Consider the following 12766-nt stretch of genomic DNA (forward strand, 5'->3'; position numbering starts at 1 on the left):
ACGAGCTGGTCCGACGCAGCGCTCTATTCAGTCGTTACTGAGGGAAGATGGTGGACTTGACGACGACAGCGTGCTCCAAACTCCGCCCAAAACACTTTGGAAAATACTTTGTATCTAAACCTAGTATAAGATATAGATTACCCGGGGACACTCATAGATAATACACAGTGAAAAGTTACTTTTCTTCACCGGTTTAAGTGTTTATTTGAAGAAAACGAGGAGTTGACCGAACGTGTTGGTGGTTCGTGCTCGACAAGGACGCTAGTTAGCCGAAGTGTCAACAAAAGTGTGGAAGAAGGAGAAACTCTGGGACCTTTTTGAAAGGTTGTCAAGATAATCCACGGAGACATTATAACCATCTGTTGCTGCTGCTGTCTTCACATCAGCTGTCAAACCTGTGAGGCGTTTATCTGACAGTTGGACTGAAGTAGGCTAACTTCAGCTAGCTAACCCTCAGCTAGCTTTGTTGTTACTGAGGATCAAAGCGCTTCAACAAAAAAATGCCTCGGAGTAAAAAAGGGAAACGTGGCTCCGGCAAGCCGGGTAAGTAGCACTAGCTGTGATGCCAACTTATCAGTCTGCTGCTGTCAGGTATCCACAGGCCATGTGCTAGTCGAAAGACTAGTATAGTTCACCACACCTTTAGCACAAATCATTTAGCATATATACAATAACAATAAAACAGCTTGTTGCTCCTTTAACTAGTGTGCATTCTAATGGTTTTTTCCCAACCTGCCACATACTGCCATGTGTCTGGACATGTGTGCTGCTGGTTGTGTTTGTGGCGGTTATTTTGTAGTCACTACTTTCAAGGAGTTATCTTTTAGAAACTTTAAAGAATAGTCCAACAAAGTGCAATGCTTTTTATGAATTTCTCTTCGGACTTCAGGACCATGGCTTGCTAGAGCTCTACTTGTAGGGTTAAGGTTAACAGCATGTTATTTTTAGCACCAATGCTCAATGCCATGTTTTGCAGGTGAAACATGAGCTGAAGAGGAAATCCCCCTGCAACAAGTTTTACAGTAAATGTACATATACTTTGGTTATGTTCATGTACAGTTCAACTTTGGTCACAGGCTGCTACACGTTTTTATCAATGTACAGTAAAGGTGCAGACCATGCATGTTCCTGTAGGGGGCGTTATAGACTCCTCACGTTTTATGGAGTGACGTCACCGGGAGGAGTACACGTGCTCGCGCCTAAATGTACACCAACACGTTTGTTGAATGTAGACTTTTGCCATTGAGATAAAGGGTTTAACTAAGCAGTTGATCACGAGAAGTATAAAGTATGGTGTTTCTATTATATTTGCATTTTCCTTAAAATTCCTGTTTAGTTAGTTGTAGGCCTTTGAGATGTGCATTACTGATTCTTGTGCATCAGTATTTTGCAATGCAAAGTTTTATGAATGCGGAAAAAGGGACTCGCTGCTGATGTTTTCTCCATCATGATCATTTCTGCATCATATCCATCATTCATTCATTCATTCATTGATCTGCCCAACCACTCTCCTCTTCCTCCAATTTGCACCCCCTTCATTTCATACATCTTTTCATTCCTCATCCGCACATCACATTCAGGCTCTCTTCGTCAGGAGGTTCTTCAGCTGCAGCTGTCGACTAAAGCGTCACTGAAAGGTAACTTCTCTGACCCTAGAAACCTTGAACTCAGCTTTATGTCCTGCTCAAGGCCTGCCCAGAAGCTTGTGAACGTTAGTACGATGCATGAAGTAAACCCTGCGACCACTCTTATGCTAAACTCACCGTGTTTATATCCCCCCCTCACACCTTTCCTGTCCGAACGTTTTACTTAATTGCCTCAGGGCTCCAGGCAATCTTATTACATTCTTGGTACTGGCGCACTAACTTTTAATTTTTTGTGCCCAATAATTCGTTCAAAGAACTACATTTTTTAGTCCTGTGACCTGCTTCCTTTACAGCCCCCCCCCCCCCCTCTTAAGGTGCAGTGGCACTGTAATCGTGTTGTCTGAGTTTCTTTATTCCTCATGCATGTCCCTCTTGAACACCATAAGCTAATGCACCACTTTCAAGCTGAAATCGTATGACTGCTTTAAACAATAACAGGACTGTTAATAAAATGTATCCAGATCCTTCATTGTCCAAACTGGTCTCATGCAACTTAATCATTTCTAGTGAAGCTTAAAGATGGGTTTGAGAATCTAATCGATTACTTCTTGTCAGATTTTGCTAATATCTTCTTAGGATGAACTTGTTCAGGGTCTGTAAATGGGAAAAGGTCAGACCAAGATGCACAACACTATCCCAACCAATTAGCAACAGGTAGAGTTTTCACTAAAATCCAGCCTGTCTCTGTGGGCTTTTCCACCTCTTTAGCGTCCTCCCCCTCGACGAATGTTGCAGTGTTGCCCACCTGTTAGTCATTTTCCTGTCGATAAGCATTGTTTCTAGAAGAGAAGTAAGCTCATGGTAGTATTTTGGTTGAAGTATCAATGTTGTAAATGTAATAAATACGAGTTTATTGCAAACCTTTTGGCACAGTGAGCGCAGCATTCCTTCATGAACCTACAGAATCCTGTAGAGAGAGCTGATGTTAATATAGTCTTGTATTTTAAGCCCCTACTAACCGGCCATGGCCGGTGGAGTCAAACAACTCCCCACCCCTTTGGCTCAGGTTGTGATTTGTCCATCTGCAGAGGCTCTCGCTCTCAGTCTGACTGATTGCTGAAGCTGTGTGAGTGATTGCTATGTCAGCATAAAGCAGCAAACGACACGTGAGTCGTGGCAGGGAGCTCACACACCATAACTGAGCTGTGTGTGGGCAGCAGAACTGCGTGGGAAGGTGTGTAGTTGTGTGTGTGTGGCTGCTTAGAGGAGGTTTTTAGTTCAAGGATGATGGCTGGGAATTACTGACTGATATAGGCTTGCATGTTGGGTGATATCTGCTGTGAACGGTAGCTCATTGAGTGTGTGAACCTGCAGGCTGTTCCATCAGAGAAAACAGAATATTACATCAGAAAAGTAAACATGTCAGCGCTACAGCAGGTCTTACTTAAAATGACTAGAAACTGGATATTTTTTCTGAAATTAATGATATATATTCAAAAAAATCTTAATACATTTTTTAGGGATTATGTTTGGGATTTTTTTAGGCCTTTATTAGAGATAGGACAGTGGAAAGAGTCAGAAATCAGGGAGAGAAAGAGTTGGGAATGTCATGCGGGAAAGGAGCCACAGGCCTCCTCACATGGGGCACTTGCACTTGCACTGACCGCTAGACCACCAACACCCCAGCCAAATATATTTTAACAATCTTTATGTATACATGTTTTTACCCCCAACTTCTTAAAAATAGATATGACTTTAGATGACATTTCTATAATTACCTGCTTTGATATTTTAATTTGGTTCACAAGCAACTATTGCATCATACTCGTTTAATACAGTATTCACAGCTTTAATCTAGAAACTTCAGCTTTATAATATCCTCATCACAGGCAGCAACCAGCTATAAGATCTGTAAAGCTTCAACTGCTTCAGCACCAGCTTGATCAGCGTCGGACACTGAGTGAGGACACAGAGGACACCTCTTTGGATATCTCTGCTCCCGGGAAAGAAAAACATAAAAAAAAAAGATCAAACAGGAATCCTCACCTAAAACGAATCAGTTTACTCTGTGTCAGCTTGAGTATAGCCTAGCTCTAGTTACTCATTTAGCAGCATTTGAATTCTTCTCTTGAATTTTCATATTCCCATATCTGATGTCAAACAGCTCAATGTTATCAGAGAGTGTGTGTTTTGCATTAAGCGTTTTGCTGACATAGAGTGGAATATAAAGAGAACACCTTACTGTCGATTTAATTTGAAAAAAACAAGCACATGTTTTCATTCAGAAAGTAAGTCACTACTACAACTTCTGTGTTACATCGCTACAACCATAGCAGTGACCTCAGTGTTACCTCCAACTGTCCTGGTTGACCTAATTTACAAACACTCGTGCACACTGTCTGACCATTCTGGATGGTACACACTGAGTGAAAGAATAAATGAATGGCCACTCTGGTCTCTTGTAATCCCATCAACAGTAAAAAGTCCTGAGCCAGCAGGAACCTGAGGGTTAGCTTAGCTTAGCATAGTTTAGCCTGCCTGTTCTGTGTTACATTCTGCCCTAAACCTTCTCTCACACACAGGTCAGAGCTATGTTGACTAGAAACATTAAACAGTATTTACCTCCCTGTGCAAATAGAAACAAAAGATGACGCAGAATAACTCAAGAGAATGTCAGCAGCTGTGCGGGTGACATTGATTAACTTGTCAGTTGCATATTGGAGAGCTGCCATACAATTTGGAAAAGTAGTGAAGGAAATATTTCTAAATTATCTATTTTAGATCAGATGTTTTTGTCTTAATTTTGACATGAAAGGAATATTTAAATTGTGACGTTAACAATGATACAAGCCATATATATATATGCACATAGTAATTCCAATGTGAGGGTCAGTGTGTGTCAGTGCCTTAGAAGAACTACTGGTGTACTGTTACTGACAAAGACAGACAGCTGAGGAGAGTAAGCCTACAGTCAGCATCTGACTATCTATCATTAGTCACTCAGTGAAACCGTCTCCAGATTAATTTGGGAAAATTCATGCGTCACTTTTACAGTTAACCACCCTGTATCATTTAATACTTTAACAGTTTATATAGATCATAAAGTAACTGTTCTTAAAAAGAGAGTCTGACCTGGCCTTGCGGTTTGTAAGTACATCCAATAAGATGTAACCCCAAATAACCAACTATGTATTAATAGCGTTGGTAGCTTTTCTTTGAAACAAACTTTCACATTTAATTTCAAATCAGTTTACTTGTGATTTCCTGCTCCCTCTAAGCTTTTTTTGTGTAGTACCCTGATGTTGTACTTCCTACTGTTGTGGCAGTCACAGTCCACATAACCTGTCATGATCCAGATGCAGAGTGGGCCGATTGAAACCAGCTAACATTAAGCAACAATTTTGCAGCAGAACATAGGCTAGGCTGCACCTAGTCAAAGCAAGACATTGCAAGTTTTTTTATATAGCACATATCAGAAACTCAAACAGTATTCAAACTGGATCACTCTTTTCTATATTAATCTCTGGGTTATTTATTGCATTTTCTCCTTTGACATAAAAACAAAACAGCAGTTGAATTGGTATTAATATTTCCCATCCTTCACCATGAAAAAACTATCAAATATTTCCTTATCACAACCTATTGTCTTATGTTTTTTTTTAACTCTAGGTGTTAGAAATGGGGTGAAGGGAGAGATGGGTGCCAGCGATGATGAGCTGACGTCTGATGTTCTCAGCCACTACAGCAGTAACAGTGAAACCGCCTCAGTAATGGATGAAGGAACAGGTTTGTACAGACAGGCACACAGTTAATTTAAGAATCAGATTTATTGCAGATAACAGCCACGGTACAGCTTATGTCAAAGGCTTTGAATGCTGCCAACATTTTAAACCCCCTTATTTTGAGTCATTTTCTGTCGTGGTTCACATGGGTAATTGAATTTTCAAGCTCTCCTGAACTGAAACATCAAACTTGCAAACTTTTAACAAGAACCTGTATGTGTTGACTGGCCAAACACAGGAGGCGAGCAGGTGGATGAGCAGACTGCCCAGGAGGAAACAGAAGACAAACTCAAGCAGTGTATAGACAACCTGATGGACAAGAGGTGAGTCTTTTTGTCTCTTAAGTCCAGTCTCTATAAACAATCAAAATATCAAATGCTGGAAATAGGGCTGAACTATACATCGGTTTACCATTGCAATGAGGATGTGCGCATGTGCAATAGACCTGAAGCACGGCATACTGCCACATTAGTGTGCTTTGATGCAAACCAAGACCGCCAGTTTCCCCGTTAACATGCCTAAACTACAATAAAAGTCTGTCTGATGTCACCTTCAGTAGTCAGAGAGCTGACGGCACTACATGCAGAGTTTTTGTGTCACCCTTGCACATAAAAATGTACAAGCTACAGACAACTCTGCATGTCATCACAGATACACCAGCATTACACGTGAGGCAGACACACATTTGCAATTAATGTATTTCTGCTATCAGCAGCACCATGCCCGGGTGCTGGTCAGTGCTGTAATCACATATATGGATTGTTTAAGGAGCAGATGTGCTGGGGGTTGTTTACTTTTTGTAGCTTTACCTGCAGCGCACTCTGTGAACTGTGTGTAAGTTAAAAGCAGCCCAAGACAATGTGTTTTCTTTGTAAACCACAAGTTTATTTTATGGAGTTTATTAAGAAATGTGTCACTCCACCTGTTTTCTCTCCACCTTTCCTCCTCCTACTCAGTGTGTGTCAGAGGGCTGGACCCAGTGGGATGAAAGTAGGAGGGGGCTTAGATTTGCCTAAGAAAATCACTTTAGGACCAAAAAAAGTTTAATTGTTTGAAACTTTATTTGATGTACACAAAAAGACACTGTATAAATCTGGTGTAATTTCCTTTCAATCACAATATATATGACAGAAAGAATAAAATATATCGCAATGACATTTTTTCCCCAATATATTTCAGCACTCGTCAGAAATTCACATGAAGACAAATTAAAAGTGATTGTGGATCACCACTGTAGTTTATATTGAAGGACGTGATGTAATGACAAAAAATGTGTAAACTTATTCTCCTCTCTCTCTCAGCTCTAAGACACGCCTAGCAGGTCTCGAGTCATTGCGGCAGGTCTTTTCCTCAAGACTACTGTACGACTTCCTGACAGAACGACGCCTCACTGTCAGCGACTGCCTGGAAAGGAGCCTTAAAAAAGGTAAGAGAAGCAGAAATGTGTGTTATTCTTTGGTGAAACAAAACTGTTTTCCAGTGTTATCGATAGATTCTTGTTAGCAAGGTGTCATTGTTTTTTGTGTGTTTTTTTTATTTTTTTTTTACAATTTATCTAGGACCTTGTTTATACTTTCTGATCCTCTGTTTGCTTAGGTGGAACAGAAACGCAGTCATTAACTACAGCAGTTTTTGAAAACCACATAGTAACTTTGTGTTTCCTCCAGGGAGTGGTGAAGAGCAGGCAGCGGCTGCCACAGTCTTCACCCTGCTCTGTATCCAGCTGGGGGGTGGAGATGAGGCAGAGGAGGGCTTCAAGATGCTTCGCCCCATCCTCACCGCCATTCTTATTGACAACAGTGCCAGCATAGCAGCCCGTCAGAGTGTGAGTAATCCCATGAACTCGAGATGCACTGATGACAAATTTCTTTGGCTGATTCTGATTTCAGATTTTCACCTGGTTTCACCTTTTTTAAACTCTGTTCGGTGGCGTTTGTTGTGATCTCGGGCGTTTGAATAAAACCCCATAACACTATGAGGATACATTAAAATACATGTACAACTATATGACAATACAAATGCTATAAACCAGATTAAATTACAGTTTTAAGATACAATTTTAAAGTGGGTACAGCTCACATGGAGATTGTAGAATCCAAAATGTACTCTAACAAGCACTAGCGAGAGCTCGCTAATGTTAGCAGTACGGCTGATGAGCCTGGACTGACAAATAAATGTCAGCAATAGGAAGAAGTGATACTTCTTTGTATTGCTGAAATGAAAAATACTATGTGCTGTTATCAACCTGTTCTAAGTTTCACCACTTTTTATTCCTGAACTTTTTTTTTACTTAGTTGTCTAAAAAACTATTCTCATGAGGATCCTGGTTGTAATGGCTATACAGTTTATGATTTTAGCAAGCCTATATAGTTTCTGGGAAATGAGAGCCTAACCCCCTCTTTATGTTTAATTTGAATTGCAGGGCTTGACATTATAGCTGGCCCGCAAGAATGATTGACAGAGTCAGGGCCAGCTGATTGCACGTTCAGCTGGCCCGCTCGGGCCAGTTAAAATACTGCCTGAAAAAAAAAAAATAGACTGTAACACGTTCTCAATTTCACAGCGCTTTCCTGTCATACCAGTGTTTTCTCAGTAACGTATCATAAGCGCTCGTGCGCGTCACAGTTGAAAGGCACTGCTGTCACTCCCATCGCGCTCGCTACTCTCGAATTGTACACTCGCACACAGATTGTAGCGCAGGTTTTCTCTGATAAAAAACACGTTTGGTAAAACGGTTTTAAAACCATCAGATACCGACAAAAACTAATCTAAAATCAGCATTCAAAGGGAAAAAATCACAGGAAGAGTCGAGAGTGACAGCGGGGCGTGACGAAAACAGAAGGGAGAAAAGTTTCAGCCACAGTGACAGACAGCTGGAGGAGCTGGAACACGTTAAAGACTAGATCATGGTAAAGATAAAAGTTATTCACAAAGCATCTTAGCCCTTAAGAGAGCTCCTAAAGTAAAGATCTAAGGATGAAGAGTTTCTCACAGAGAAGAAAGAAGGAGAGATTCCAGCTCTATCACAGCCTCATATTAATATCAATCAGATTAAGTAGACTCTTACAGTTACCAGCATGGTGAATAAACATGAGCACATAAATATAAGAAAAATACAAAATATTTTTGTGACTAGAACTCAATTAATTAAATAAAAGTTGTAATTTACTCTAGCATCTGAATGGTTCAAGAGTAAATTGGTGACTGTTATTTATTTCGAATCAAAAGTAACGTTCCTGGGCCAGTGGCTACAATGGTCGGGCCAGTGATCTTTGAAAACCATTGGCCTGGAGATGTTTTTTAAATCTACTTGCATATGTCTCCATCAGTGTGCCAGAGCTTTGGGGATGTGCTGTTACGTGTCTACTGCTGAAGAAGGAGAGGTAAGAACTTCTTTCTCTGAGCAGTCCATCTTGACACTTCACAGATCAATCACAGATCTTACAAGAAAAAAAAATTGAGTGTAGTGACTGTAGTTCTCAAGTTTCAGTTTACCCATTGTGACCTTCACTCAATGCATTAATCTAAATATGTAGTGCAACAGAAAACGTGAATGTCAGTGTCATTAATGTTAAATATATCACGATTGGCTGTTGTAAATTAGCAGTTTTTCTTTCTCACTGTCATTACATTTTCTCCGTTTCCTCTTAACATCCACTAAACCCTCCTAGGATTTGGTCAAGTCTTTGGCCCTTCTGGAGAGCGTGTTCATGGCTTCCTACCCCAACAGAGAGGGAGTGCTGCCCACACCCAAACCCGGCAGTCCAGGCCTCCACTGTGCCGCCCTGCAGGCCTGGTCACTGCTGGTCACACTCTGTCCTGCATCTCGACTGACTGTGTTACTAGACCTGTGAGTTTTCAACAAAAAAAAAAAAGCTGCCAAAAATGGAAGAAATCACATGTTCAGTTTAGTTTAGTCAAGAGTCATAGATGTGCCGTTTTTATCAAACATCTTCCTGATCTGAAAAGTCATGAACAGTGTCAACAACACTCTCCTTTTGTCGCCCACAACGCAGTCACCTCCCGAAACTGCAGGCGTGTCTGCAGAGCAGCGACGTCAACTACAGGATAGCTGTGGGAGAGACCATTGCTCTGCTGGTGGAGCTGGGACGAGATATAGAAGAGGTAAACACACACCTAGATACCTTTTATAAGCATGCGCACACAATGCTAAAGCAGCACATTTTTATGCTACAATTTTGTCACTGATGTGCGCAGAACTTTGAGGTGGAGGACAGCGATAGTCTGTGTGAATGTCTGAAGAGTTTAGCAACAGACGGAAACAAACACAGAGCTAAGAACGACAGACGGAAACAAAGGTCCATCTTCAGAGAAGTGCTCCATTACATTGAGGTATGTTATTATTACTCATTGTGCACATTCCCCTTGATTGTTGCTGATTTCCATATCTTTCTATTTGTATGTGGCTCTGACTTATGGCTCATTGCCCCCTTTCTTGCATGCAGAACGAAGACTTCACAGAGGAGAGGATCAGGTTTGGAGTTGAGAGTGTTTACATTGACAGCTGGATGAGGAGAAGAATTTATGATGCCTTCAAAGAGATCCAGGAATCTGGAGTCAGTCACCACTTACAGGTCAGGAAACTCATAGAAGCTAAGCGTGTACTCCTGACTAAATAGCATTGTGATTTTTTTCTTTTCTTTTTTCATAATCGCCTGCGCTTGCATCTTTGTCATAGTTGAGAGGCAGCCGCCATCAACAGCTGCAATGCTCACTCCCATCAGCGTGCTCACTACGCTTGGAATGTATACTCAGACACGATTTGAAGCGCATTTTCTCTCATAAATTACTGTTGTTCATTTTTTTTTAAATAGCGGTTTCCCAGGCAGGCAGGAGTCAGTATTGATAAGACAGTGATAGAGAGCATGAAGACAGAAGGGAGAGACTGATGTAGTCACACTGACAAGGTCACCTTAGTTGGCTTGAACCTGATGTAGCTAAAAATGTACTCTCTTACCAAATCTATCGATCAATATCAACATGTGCCCACAAGTAAGTTTAGTAAAGAAAAGATATGGTAATTTTGCTTTGAATGTACCGGGATCACTGGTTACAGTGGAAATGCCGGTGATCTCGAAAAGCGGAAACAAAAGTAGGCCACTGTCATCCCCTGTTATAATGCACAAACATTTTGCTGGATCTCTTTATTTTTCATCTGTTTATCCAGAGGTTTGAAGGTCTTTAGGATTTTGGGGTTTGTGAGATTGTTTTTCTTGTGTCCCTAACCCTTGACCCTGATCATGATCTTGGCATGTTCTTATGTTTTGGTGCAGTTTAACCCACTACTTAGAGACATCTTTGGACTGGGCCCTCCCCTCATTCTGGATGCTGCTGTCAAAGCCAATAAGATCTCTAGATTTGAGAAGGTAAATGTAGCTCTTCTGTTATTGAATCTAAGATTTTGATGTTTCTTAAGATTTTCCTCCTTGTCTTGTATTCATGCTGCATCCTTAAGTCCCCAAAAGTCATCCTGTGTGATTCTAGTCTGAATCTTATTTAAACTCATCTCTACTATTTTAATCCAACAGCATCTTTTCAACTCTGCTGCCTTCAAGGCCAGGACGAAACAGAGGGCCAAAGTCCGGGACAAAAGGGCTGACGTCATGTAATAGAAAGATGAGGATGGTGTCAGTGGAGGAGTGAGGAACTCCTCCTGTGGCTATAACAAGACGGATACAAAGCTATGCCTTCAACACTTCAGCAGTTTGATAAACAAAGACTCAGCAAACTTTGAACAGGACTTTTTCACATGTACTCTACACCTGCAAAACATTCTCCAGATATTATACTCATAATCTCACTTTTTGAACTAGCGCGTCAAAGTTCTCACTTTTGACACAAAGGGGTTCGAATTGCAACTAAACTAAATTCTAGCTCTGATCACTCAACTCGGCAACTCTTAAATTATACTAAACCTCTTTTGTGTGACTTTTATTGCTTAAAACACAAAGTAAGTATTTTAAGAGTCAAATTCTTTGAGGTCCCTGAAACCCTCTGGTGCTAATGAGTATTTGTTTGAATACTCATCCTGAACTGCTGACTTGTGTCTTTTTAATCTTTATTTGTGACTCCAGTGGCCACATCGTGTTTAGGCAGTTTTCCCTGACATAACCAGTCCTGGACCAGTCCCTGAGGCATAATGTCTGAGCATCAACTCCTGTAAAAACAACCTAACGAGAGCCCCTGACATACTTTCCTCTGCTGCGGGATAATGATTCCTCATTATACTCAATCAGTGGCTAAACGAGCTGCCAAACCAGAAACTTTCTTCACAATGCAACGTGAAAAGAAAGTGTGTGTGGTGTTTGCGTGAGTGTGTTTTATTTCAATCTTATTTAACACCATAAAATAAAACCTAAAAAAAACCATCAATGAAATAGGAAGATGCCTAATTAATAAAATGAAATCAAAGATTTAATATGAAATCAAAGAGTTAATGTCATTTTTTGTACCAATATTTTTGGGGAGGGAAAAATGTATTTTAACCGTTTCTGGTGGATAATTGTATTTTACTTTCTAATTTATTAAAGGAGCAGTACTGTGTTGTTTTTAAGACAATAAAATAGCAAAGAACTGTTTACAGACACGACATGGAAAGAGACAGAGTTCATGGGGGATTTTTCTCCATGTGTATTTTAATGCGGGTCGTGGGTTACATAGGGATTTATGGTAAGATAATGTACTTGAATCATGGAGCATTACAGTGTATATATATACATGTCATGAATCAGAGCTGCTGATCAGAGGAGTTTGTAATTTGGTTAGCATGTCATTTCCTGGATGTTGCTGCTGTATTCAAAACATTTGTTGTGCTTTTGATCATATTGAACTGAAAAAGCACATATAGCAGCTTCCGAGGAATTTCAGTGGTCAGCGCTCACAGTTTGTGTTTGCTGACCAGAGCTGTCTGTTTGGGATATGGCCTCCTGGATGAAGTGCAACAACAGGCCTCATATTTACAACCAAGATAAACTTTCTGATCAGGGGCTCTGATGTTGGAGCATATGGACAGAGGATGAATCAAATTAAATAAAGACTATTTGAACTCTCCATTTGTCTATTTTGTCTATCCAAAGAGTTCGCTCTGAAATTAGTTGTAGTTGCCAAGTGTGAAAAGACCACTCCGATGTGGGGGCAAAACACTAGGGGGCAAAACAAATGGATGTTAAAAAACATTGTAGAGTCCAGGGGATAGCCATGTACAATCCCCTTAAGTATAGACTATTTTTTGGGTTAAAAATTGGGATTTTTTTCAGATTTACTGTCGGAAGTTGTCAAAAAATGATAAAAGCACATTTTTCAACCGGATGTTGGTTACAGTGTTAGGCAGGTTTTAAACATCTGAACACCTCACTGTTGCTGTGCTATATTTATGGA

The 12766-nt window shown here is 40.5% G+C and overlaps 1 protein-coding gene across 2 annotated transcripts; it reads left to right on the forward strand.

Annotated features, from left to right (window-relative positions):
• Positions 1-15: 15 nt before the first annotated feature.
• On the forward strand, positions 16-12439 carry ifrd2 (interferon-related developmental regulator 2). 2 transcript variants are annotated; one of them, XM_061056918.1, is made up of 13 exons: positions 16-543; positions 1581-1637; positions 5256-5372; positions 5607-5691; positions 6670-6794; positions 7036-7193; positions 8698-8751; positions 9040-9218; positions 9385-9493; positions 9587-9721; positions 9835-9963; positions 10663-10755; positions 10918-12439. In XM_061056918.1, the coding sequence occupies exons 1-13, from the start codon at positions 501-503 to the stop codon at positions 10996-10998; spliced, it is 1365 nt and encodes a 454-aa protein (XP_060912901.1). In that variant the 5' UTR covers positions 16-500; the 3' UTR covers positions 10999-12439. The 2 variants fall into 2 exon arrangements, with proteins under 2 accessions (XP_060912901.1, XP_060912902.1); XM_061056919.1 differs by lacking the exon at positions 1581-1637.
• The last annotated feature ends 327 nt before the right edge of the window (positions 12440-12766 follow it).

The sequence above is a fragment of the Labrus mixtus genome, chromosome 15, assembly GCF_963584025.1.
Source record: "Labrus mixtus chromosome 15, fLabMix1.1, whole genome shotgun sequence".
Lineage (NCBI taxonomy): Eukaryota > Metazoa > Chordata > Actinopteri > Labriformes > Labridae > Labrus > Labrus mixtus.